This window comes from Nerophis lumbriciformis, linkage group LG01 (assembly GCF_033978685.3).
Source record: "Nerophis lumbriciformis linkage group LG01, RoL_Nlum_v2.1, whole genome shotgun sequence".
NCBI lineage: Eukaryota > Metazoa > Chordata > Actinopteri > Syngnathiformes > Syngnathidae > Nerophis > Nerophis lumbriciformis.
In genome coordinates, this window is record NC_084548.2 from 58,376,690 (window position 1) to 58,388,764 (window position 12,075).

Below are 12,075 nucleotides of genomic sequence, written 5' to 3' on the forward strand. Positions count from 1 at the left end.
CCACAAATGATTGAAAGATGGACAGAGCTGTGGGCGCTCAGACTTTTGTGGTTCTAAATTGCAAACTGGATAACATCTTGGAGAAGCTGTGTGCTCTGCAAAGCAAAGTTATGATTGTTACGTCAAAGGCGATGTAACATACATAACATTAATTAGGTTACTCATTACTAGTAAAAGTGATGCTGTTATTCCCAACACTGCATATCAGTAAGTGGTTGATATTACAATGATTGGATCGTTTGGAAAATTGTTTATCATTTTTGCTATTGTTTATAAACTCAGAGGACAAAAAGAGCCAATAGTATTTTTTTGCATTTATTTAGTTTTTGTTTTTTTTACTGTATTATAAATGTTGTACAGTCGAACCTCGATTTACGCACTTTTCAATTTAAGAACTTTTAGATTGCGTGGAATATGACGTGTTTCTGTGTATTGACGCTTCATTCATTCATTTTGAAGAGATTGAGGAAGCCGCTGTTAAATTTAAGGATTTTTATGATTTCTGATCGTTTGTGAGGGCACCTAAGGGACTTCTGTGTGAGTGCGTGTGTTGCGAGAGCAGCACATACAGAGCCGATAAGCTTGTCGTTTCTGTTGTTTTGGCTTGTTAATAAAGAGATAGTTAATCCTCTTTGTTATGTTTTTTTGATATACAGCACTCCATAGTGTGTTCAAAGTGTACAAACCTAAAATATGGAATATTTTTAGGAGCTATTTTTACAGAATTTAGGATTACCTCGTCTTCTGTGAGTTGATATTCCAACTGGAAATTAAACGGCTTGGCAGAAAATGGCACAACTGCTTTGGAAAATGCATCACCGTTCACAAGGATCCTGAGGAAACACAAATAAAAGACCCATTTAGCATCACCTGGTTTGAATACCTGCTCCATAGCTAATGTTTTACGAGTGGCTGCAGAATCAGCAATACATGGAGAATATGGTGATCACCTGTCATAAGCACATGAGGTGGTTGAACGGACAGTGGTGTCCGTCTTATCCTTTATCAGCCAGGACAGATCCTTTTCTGTGAACAAGCGCAGTTTCTCACGCCTCCTCTTGGAGAGGTAGTTGCAATCAGCGTTGAAATCCCCAAGAAGCATTACGTTCTGTTCCAAAAGGACAATAGAGACAATGGGAACGTAGCCCAGCCGATAACTGAGGAAACAATGTGCCTGTACTTAAATTAGCTAAAAAACAAAAAAAGATAGCCTGCTATTAGTTAGCATGTGTTGAGTATCAAAATATACAACACTGGGTTGTACACCTGCAAGGTTAGCGAAAGAAAAGCTAGTATGCTAACTGTTAGCATGTGTCAAGTCTCAAAATATTTTACTCTGAGGTGTATACCTGCAAAGTTAGCAAATGAAAAGCTAGCATGCTAACAGTTAGCATGTGCCAAGTATCAAAATATATAACTCTAGGTTGTGCACCTGCAAAGTTAGCGAAATAAAAGCTAGCATGCTAACAGTTCGCATGCGTCAAGTATCAAAATATTTGACTTTGAGGTGTATACCTTCACAGTTTAGCGAAAGAAAAGCTTGTATGCTAACAGTTAGCATGCCTCAAGTTTCAACATATTTGACTCGGAAGTCAAATATTTGAGCTAATGTGCTAAAACACTAACATTAGCATGCTAGCAATTGACAAACATAAGCAAAGAGTGTTCCCATAATAACACATGATTAATGCGATCATTTTAGTGATTTTGTGTTGACTTTGACCCTTGTTCAGAGTCAAACGTGTACTCGGATCAATATTTGCAAAATAACTTCATACCTCAGTTTTCCACATCTTCTTCACATGTTGTAAGACATCGTAAAGTGCCTCCAGCTCCTTACTGGTGTTGGTTGGACTGGTGTGTTGTGGGATGAGGACAAACTCCTTGATGGCTGCATGACAAACAACAGGTGTGTGACTGTGACTGCATGACAAACAACAGGTGTGTGACTGTGACTGCATGACAAACAACAGGTGTGTGACTGTGACTGCATGACAAACAGATGTGTGACTGTGACTGCATGACAAACAACAGGTGTGTGACTGTGACTGCATGACAAACAACAGGTGTGTGACTGCATGACAAACAACAGGTGTGTGACTGTGACTGCATGACAAACAACAGGTGTGTGACTGTGACTGCATGACAAACAACAGATGTGTGACTGTGACTGCATGACAAACAACAGGTGTGTGACTGTGACTACATGACAAACAACAGGTGTGTGACTACATGACAAACAACAGGTGTGTGACTGTGACTGCATGACAAACAACATGTGTGTGACTGTGACTGCATGACAAACAACAGATGTGTGACTGTGACTGCATGACAAACAACAGGTGTGTGACTGTGACTACATGACAAACAACAGGTGTGTGACTGTCACTGCATGACAAAAAACCGGTGTGTGACTGTGACTGCATGACAAACAACAGGTGTGTGACTGTGACTGCATGACAAACAACCGGTGTGTGACTGTGACTGCATGACATACAACAGGTGTGTGACTGTGACTGCATGACAAACAACCGGTGTGTGACTGTGACTGCATGACAAACAACAAGTGTGTGACTGTGACTGCATGACAAACAACACGAGTGTGACTGTGACTGCATGACAAACAACAGGTGTGTGACTGTGACTGCATGACAAACAACAGGTGTGTGACTGTGACTGCATGACAAACAACAGGTGTGTGACTGTGACTGCATGACAAACAACAAGTGTGTGACTGTGACTACATGACAAACAACAGGTGTGTGACTGTGACTGCATGACAAACAACAGGTGTGTGACTGTGACTGCATGACAAACAACAAGTGTGTGACTGTGACTGCATGACAAACAACAAGTGTGTGACTGTGACTACATGACAAACAACAAGTGTGTGACTGTGACTGCATGACAAACAACAAGTGTGTGACTACATGACAAACAACAGGTGTGTGACTGTGACTGCATGACAAACAACAGGTGTGTGACTGTGACTACATGACAAACAACCGGTGTGTGACTGTGACTGCATGACAAACAACCGGTGTGTGACTGTGACTGCATGACAAACAACAGGTGTGTGACTGTGACTGCATGACAAACAACAGATGTGTGACTGTGACTGCATGACAAACAACAGGTGTGTGACTGTGACTGCATGACAAACAACCGGTGTGTGACTGTGACTGCATGACAAACAACAGGTGTGTGACTGTGACTGCATGACAAACAACAGGTGTGTGACTGTGATGCATGACAAACAACAGGTGTGTGACTGTGACTACATGACAAACAACAGGTGTGTGACTGTCACTGCATGACAAAAAACCGGTGTGTGACTGTGACTGCATGACAAACAACAGGTGTGTGACTGTGACTGCATGACAAACAACAGGTGTGTGACTGTGACTGCATGACAAACAACCGGTGTGTGACTGTGATGCATGACAAACAACAGGTGTGTGACTGTGACTGCATGACAAACAGGTGTGTGACTGTGACTGCATGACAAACAACAGGTGTGTGACTGTGATGCATGACAAACAACAGGTGTGTGACTGTGACTGCATGACAAACAACAGGTGTGTGACTGTCACTGCATGACAAAAAACCGGTGTGTGACTGTGACTGCATGACAAACAACAGGTGTGTGACTGTGACTGCATGACAAACAACCGGTGTGTGACTGTGACTGCATGACAAACAACAGGTGTGTGACTGTGACTGCATGACAAACAACAGGTGTGTGACTGTGACTGCATGACAAACAACAGGTGTGTGACTGTGACTACATGACAAGCAACCGGTGTGGGACTGTGACTGCATGACAAACAACCGGTGTGTGACTGTGACTGCATGACAAACAACAGGTGTGTGACTGTGACTGCATGACAAACAACAGGTGTGTGACTGTGATGCATGACAAACAACAGGTGTGTGACTGTGACTACATGACAAACAACAGGTGTGTGACTGTCACTGCATGACAAAAAACCAGTGTGTGACTGTGACTGCATGACAAACAACCGGTGTGTGACTGTGACTGCATGACAAACAACCGGTGTGTGACTGTGACTGCATGACAAACAACAGGTGTGTGACTGTGACTGCATGACAAACAACCGGTGTGTGACTGTGACTGCATGACAAACAACAAGTGTGTGACTGTGACTGCATGACAAACAACACGAGTGTGACTGTGACTGCATGACAAAAAACCGGTGTGCGACTGTGACTGCATGACAAACAACAGGTGTGTGACTGTGACTGCATGACAAACAACAAGTGTGTGACTGTGACTACATGACAAACAACAGGTGTGTGACTGTGTCTGCATGACAAACAACAGGTGTGTGACTGTGACTGCATGACAAACAACAGGTGTGTGACTGTGACTGCATGACAAACAACAAGTGTGTGACTGTGACTACATGACAAACAACAAGTGTGTGACTGTGACTGCATGACAAACAACAGGTGTGTGACTGTGACTGCATGACAAACAACCGGTGTGTGGCTGTGACTGCATGACAAACAACAAGTGTGTGACTGTGACTGCATGACAAACAACAGGTGTGTGACTGTGACTGCATGACAAACAACAGGTGTGTGACTGTGACTGCATGACAAACAACCGGTGTGTGACTGTGACTGCATGACAAACAACAGGTGTGTGACTGTGACTGCATGACAAACAACCGGTGTGTGACTGTGACTGCATGACAAACAACAAGTGTGTGACTGTGACTGCATGACAAACAACACGAGTGTGACTGTGATTGCATGACAAACAACAGGTGTGTGACTGTGACTGCATGACAAACAACAGGTGTGTGACTGTGACTGCATGACAAACAACAGGTGTGTGACTGTGACTACATGACAAACAACAAGTGTGTGACTGTGACTGCTTGACAAACAACAGGTGTGTGACTACATGACAAACAACAGGTGTGTGACTGTGACTGCATGACAAACAACAGGTGTGTGACTGTGACTACATGACAAACAACCGGTGTGTGACTGTGACTGCATGACAAACAACCGGTGTGTGTGACTGTGACTGCATGACAAACAACAGGTGTGTGACTGTGACTGCATGACAAACAACAGGTGTGTGACTGTGACTGCATGACAAACAACAGGTGTGTGACTGTGACTGCATGACAAACAACCGGTGTGTGACTGTGACTGCATGACAAACAACAGGTGTGTGACTGTGACTGCATGACAAACAACAGGTGTGTGACTGTGATGCATGACAAACAACAGGTGTGTGACTGTGACTACATGACAAACAACAGGTGTGTGACTGTCACTGCATGACAAAAAACCGGTGTGTGACTGTGACTGCATGACAAACAACAGGTGTGTGACTGTGACTGCATGACAAACAACCGGTGTGTGACTGTGACTGCATGACAAACAACAGGTGTGTGACTGTGACTGCATGACAAACAACAGGTGTGTGACTGTGACTGCATGACAAGCAACCGGTGTGGGACTGTGACTGCATGACAAACAACCGGTGTGTGACTGTGACTGCATGACAAACAACAGGTGTGTGACTGTGACTGCATGACAAACAACAGATGTGTGACTGTGACTGCATGACAAACAACAGGTGTGTGACTGTGACTGCATGACAAACAACCGGTGTGTGACTGTGACTGCATGACAAACAACAGGTGTGTGACTGTGACTGCATGACAAACAACAGGTGTGTGACTGTGATGCATGACAAACAACAGGTGTGTGACTGTGACTACATGACAAACAACAGGTGTGTGACTGTGACTACATGACAAAAAACCGGTGTGTGACTGTGACTGCATGACAAACAACCGGTGTGTGACTGTGACTGCATGACAAACAACCGGTGTGTGACTGTGACTGCATGACAAACAACAGGTGTGTGACTGTGACTGCATGACAAACAACCGGTGTGTGACTGTGACTGCATGGCAAACAACAAGTGTGTGACTGTGACTGCTTGACAAACAACACAAGTGTGACTGTGACTGCATGACAAACAACAGGTGTGTGACTGTGACTGCATGACAAACAACAGGTGTGTGACTGTGACTGCATGACAAACAACAAGTGTGTGACTGTGACTACATGACAAACAACAGGTGTGTGACTGTGACTGCATGACAAACAACAGGTGTGTGACTGTGACTGCATGACAAACAACAGGTGTGTGACTGTGACTGCATGACAAACAACAAGTGTGTGACTGTGACTACATGACAAACAACAAGTGTGTGACTGTGACTGCATGACAAACAACACGAGTGTGACTGTGACTGCATGACAAACAACAGGTGTGTGACTGTGACTGCATGACAAACAACAAGTGTGTGACTGTGACTACATGACAAACAACAGGTGTGTTTACTGCATGACAAACAACAGGTGTGTGACTGTGACTGCATGACAAACAACAGGTGTGTGACTGTGACTGCATGACAAACAACAAGTGTGTGACTGTGACTACATGACAAACAACAAGTGTGTGACTGTGACTGCATGACAAACAACAGGTGTGTGACTGTGACTGCATGACAAACAACCGGTGTGTGGCTGTGACTGCATGACAAACAACAAGTGTGTGACTGTGACTGCATGACAAACAACAAGTGTGTGACTGTGACTGCATGACAAACAACAGCTGTGTGACTGTGACTGCATGACAAACAACAGGTGTGTGACTACATGACAAACAACGGGTGTGTGACTGCATGACAAACAGGTGTGTGACTGTGACTGCATGACAAACAACAGGTGTGTGACTACATGACAAACAACAGGTGTGTGACTGTGACCGCATGACAAACAACCGGTGTGTGACTGTAACTGCATGACAAACAACAGGTGTGTGACTGTGACTGCATGACAAACAACAGGTGTGTGACTGTGATGCATGACAAACAACAGGTGTGTGACTGTGACTGCATGACAAACAACAGGTGTGTGACTGTCACTGCATGACAAAAAACCGGTGTGTGACTGTGACTGCATGACAAACAACAGGTGTGTGACTGTGACTGCATGACAAACAACCGGTGTTTGACTGTGACTGCATGACAAACAACAGGTGTGTGACTGTGACTGCATGACAAACAACCGGTGTGTGACTGTGACTGCATGACAAACAACAAGTGTGTGACTGTGACTGCATGACAAACAACACGAGTGTGACTGTGACTGCATGACAAACAACAGGTGTGTGACTGTGACTGCATGACAAACAACAGGTGTGTGACTGTGACTGCATGACTAACAACAAGTGTGTGATTGTGACTACATGACAAACAACAGGTGTGTGACTGTGACTGCATGACAAACAACAAGTGTGTGACTGTGACTGCATGACAAACAACAGGTGTGTGACTGTGATTGCATGACAAACAACAAGTGTGTGACTGTGACTACATGACAAACAACAAGTGTGTGACTGTGACTGCATGACAAACAACAGGTGTGTGACTGTGACTGCATGACAAACAACCGGTGTGTGGCTGTGACTGCATGACAAACAACAGGTGTGTGACTGTGACTGCATGACAAACAAGTGTGTGACTGTGACTACATGACAAACAACAGGTGTGTGACTGCATGACAAACAACAGGTGTGTGACTGTGACTGCATGACAAACAACAGCTGTGTTACTGTGACTGCATGACAAACATCAGGTGTGTGACTGTGACTGCATGACAAACAGGTGTGTGACTGTGACGACATGACAAACAACGGGTGTGTGACTGCATGATAAACAACAGGTGTGTGACTGTGACTGCATGACAAACAACAGGTGTGTGACTATGACTGCATGACAAACAATTTGTGTGTGACTGTGACTGCATGACAAACAACAGGTGTGTGACTACATGACAAACAACAGGTGTGTGACTGTGACTGCATGACAAACAACAGATGTGTGACTGTGACTGCATGACAAGCAACAGGTGTGTGACTGTGACTACATGACAAACAACAGGTGAGTGACTGTGACACCACAGGACCTAAAAACCAGGAGCGTAGGAACACACCTGTCTTTGGAGCTTTGAAGCGGACAACAAAGGGTTCTCTGGAGAATGCGTCCACGTCTCCCGGCCTGCTGTCAGGGTACTGATACTTACCGGTCACCCTGACCGTATCGACCCTGCACACAGTAATACACACACCTGTGTGACATTTCATACATTTATAGAGAGAAATGTCTTTTTATGACAAACAAAAAAAAGATTTGAAATCGCACATCTTTTTTTTCATTTTTAAAGAATCGTTATAAATCATCTTTTTGATTGCAAACTTTTTTTTGGTTGGAAATATTTTTCACAAATCTTTTTTTCTTGCATATCATCTTTTGGTCGTAAATTGTTTAGGGGGTTACAAATAGTTTTTGGCTGCAAAACTTTTAGTGTTTGCAAATCTTTCTTTCTTTCTGGCTGAAAATAGTTTTTTTTGGTTACAATTTTTTTGTTGCAAATCATCTTTTGGTTGAAATTGTTTTTGTTACAATCGTTTTTAGTTTGCAAAACCTTTTTTTGGTTGCAAATCTTTTTTTTGTTGCAGTTTGTTCTTGGCTGCAAATGGTTTTTTGGTTATACATTTTTTTGGGGGGGTTGCAAATGTTTTTCTTGTTACAAATTGTTTTTGATTGCAAATATTTATTTTGATTACAAATTGTTTAGGAACGTTTTTTAATTACAAATTTGTTTCTGTTTTGCAAACATTGTTTTTTGTTATTTTTTTACTTTATTTTTGCTAAACGTTTTTTGATTAGAAATTGTTTTTGTGGCTGAAAATCATTTTTTTGTTACAAATCTTTCTGTCAATTACAAATATTTTTTGTTGCAATTTGTTTTTGGGAGTTGCAAATCTTTCTTTTGATTACAAATAGTTTTGTGTTGCAATTTTTTGTGGGTTGCAATCGTTTTTTGGTTACAATTTTGTTTCTGTTTTGCAAACCTTGTTTTTTTTTACTTTTTTTGTTGCTATGCGTTTTTTGATTAGAAATTATTTTTGTGGCTGAAAATCATTTTTTTGTTACAAATCTTTCTGTCAATTACAAATATTTTTTGTTGCAATTTGTTTTTGGTTGCAAATCGTTTTTGGTTAAAATATGTTTGGGAGTTACAAATCTTTCTTTTGATTACAAATAGTTTTGTGTTGCAATTTTTTGTGGGTTGCAATCGTTTTTTGGTTACAATTTTGTTTCTGTTTTGCAAACCTTGTTTTTTTTTACTTTTTTTGTTGCTATGCGTTTTTTGATTAGAAATTATTTTTGTGGCTGAAAATCATTTTTTTGTTACAAATCTTTCTGTCAATTACAAATATTTTTTGTTGCAATTTGTTTTTGGTTGCAAATCGTTTTTGGTTAAAATATGTTTGGGAGTTACAAATCTTTCTTTTGATTACAAATAGTTTTGTGTTGCAATTTTTTGTGGGTTGCAATCGTTTTTTGGTTACAATTTTGTTTCTGTTTTGCAAACCTTGTTTGTTTTTTTTACTTTTTTTGTTGCTACACGTTTTTTGATTAGAAATTGGTTTTGTGGCTGAAAATCTTTTTTTGTTACAAATCTTTCTGTCAATAACAAATATTCTTTGTTGCAATTTGTTTTTGGATGCAAATCGTTTTTTGGTAAAAAAAAAATGTTGGGAGTTGCAAATCTTTCTTTTGGTTACAAATAGTTTCGTGTTGCAAATGTTTGTGGGTTGCAAATCGTTTTTGGGTACATTTTTTTTTGTGCAAAAATAGCTTCTTTTTTTTTGTTTTTTAAAAAAAATAAATTGTTGCGAAACGTTTTTTGATTAGAAATTGTTTTTCTGTCCGAAAATCATTTTTCTGTCCGAAAATCATTTTTCTGGTTACAAATCATTTTTGGGGGGTTACAAATGTTTTTGGTTATAAATCTTTCTGTCAATTACAAATAGTTGTTGTTGCAAATGTGTTCTTAGTAGCAAATCGTTTTTTGGTTACAAATCTTTTGTTTCGGTTGCAAATCCATTTTAGTTACAAAAAATTTTTTAAGGTTGCAAATGTTTTTTTGTAAATCTTTTTGTGAATTACAAATACTTTTTGTTGCAAATTTGTTCTTGGTTGCAAATGTTTTTTTGGTTACAATTTTTTTGTGTTTTGCAAACCTTGTTTTTTTTTGTTTTTTTACAAATTTATTTTTTGTTTTTGCAAAACGTTTTTCGATTAGAATTTTTTTTTTCTGTCTCAAAGTAATTTTTTTGGTTACAAATCATTTTTGGGCGGTTACAATCGTTTGGTTGCAAAAATGTTCTGTGGTTGCAAATCTTTCTGTCAATTACAAATAGTTTTTGTTGCAAATTTGTTCTTGGTTGCAAATTGTTTTTTGGTAACAAATATTTTTTTTGGGTGCAAATTCATTTAAGTTACAAAAAAATGTCTAAGGTTGCAAATGTTTTTTTGTGTGTTTTTTTTTACAAATCGTTGTTTGGTTGCACATTTTTTTGGTTACAAATATATTTTTTGGGGGTTGCAAAACGTTTTTGTTACAAATCGTTGATTTGGTTGCAAAACGTTTTTGAGTTGCAAATATGTTTCTTTTGGGGGGGGGGGGGGGGGGGGTACAACTCAACTTAAATATTGTGGGCAGGGCCTCCAATGAACAAAATGTAAGAAGTCTTTTCATTGGTCAGTCTCAGGTGATGACTGCTGACTACTTCAGGAGTAAGCGAACATGACCAACAAGAAGATTCCAACATAATGTTTAGATTTAAATGATGTCTTGCCCACAATATCTAAGTTGAGTCATATCCACACACACACAAAAAAAGAAGATTTGGAACCAAAAATGGTTTAAATCGAATTTTTGTTTGATAATATGTTTTACTTCAAATTCATTATTTTTGTTGACAAATATTGCATGAAAGTGTCTCTCCACATACATTAGGGACGGCGTGGCGCAGTGGAAGAATGGCCGTGCGCGACCCGAGGGTCGCTGGTTCAATCCCCACCTAGTACCAACCTCGTCATGTCCGTTGTGTCCTGAGCAAGACACTTCACCCTTGCTCCTGATGGGTGCTGGTTAGCGCCTTGCATGGCAGCTCCCTCCATCAGTGTGTGAATGTGTGTGTGAATGGGTAAATGTGGAAGTAGTGTCAAAGCGCTTTGAGTACCTTGAAGGTAGAAAAGCGCTATACAAGTACAACCCATTTATCATTTATTTATTTACATCAGGGGTGTCAAACTCAAATACAGAGTGGGACAAAATTTAAAACTGAACAAAGCCGTGGGCCAACGTTGAACAAATTAACCTTTTAATAGGGACCCAAACAAGTTTGGCATTGAATATTGAACAAGCAAAGCTTATACAACTTTATAGTGACATGCAAAATCGAGTTTCAAATAATAATAATAATAATAATTAAAAAATATCAATGGCATATCAAATACAATTTAAATAACTCTTCCGGGACGCTACAAAATACACCCCCCGCTACCACCAAACCCCCCGGAAGAGTTAGTGCTGCAAAGGGTTCTGGGTATTTGTTCTGTTGAGTTTATGTTGTGTTACGGTGCGGATCTTCTCCCGAAATATGTTTGTCATTCTTGTTTGGTGTGGGTTCACAGTGTGGCGCATATTTGTAACAGTGTTAAAGTTGTTTATACGGCCACCCTCAGTGTAACATGTATCGCTGTTGATCAAGTATGCGTTGCATTCACTTGTGTGTGCGTGCAGAACCCGCACATGTTATGTGACTGGGCCAGCACTCATTGGACTGGATATTTAGCGGTGAATGCGGTGTTACCGCGGCACCGACGCTGTATATAATCGGCGGGCCAGCTCTAGTGTTAATTTGATATCGCCTCAAGGGCCAAGTGAAATTACACGGCGGGCCAATTTTGGCCCGCGGGCCAGAGTTTGACACCCATGCTCTACATCAATGATGTCATGTGTATTGCGTACCTGTAGACAAACACATATTGCTCCTGATAGGTTTCCGATCTACCAAGTCTCTCACTCGCCACAGCGTCATACTGGTGATGAATATCAAACCTGAATATTGAGGAAACAACAAGAGTTTGATACCATGGG

General features: G+C 40.8%; 1 protein-coding gene across 3 annotated transcripts in view; it reads right to left on the reverse strand.

Moving 5' to 3' along the window:
* Positions 1-12,075, reverse strand: part of dnase1l1 (deoxyribonuclease I-like 1) — a 69,983-nt gene that overhangs the window by 4,010 nt on the left and 53,898 nt on the right. For all 3 annotated transcript variants that reach the window (XM_061988063.1, XM_061988055.1, XM_061988072.1), the window contains 5 exons: positions 11,947-12,036; positions 8,053-8,165; positions 1,779-1,891; positions 951-1,108; positions 737-833 (listed from right to left, as the gene is read on the reverse strand). In XM_061988063.1, coding sequence (XP_061844047.1) covers positions 737-833; positions 951-1,108; positions 1,779-1,891; positions 8,053-8,165; positions 11,947-12,036 — 571 coding nt within the window. The remainder of the gene's footprint in view (positions 1-736; positions 834-950; positions 1,109-1,778; positions 1,892-8,052; positions 8,166-11,946; positions 12,037-12,075) is intronic.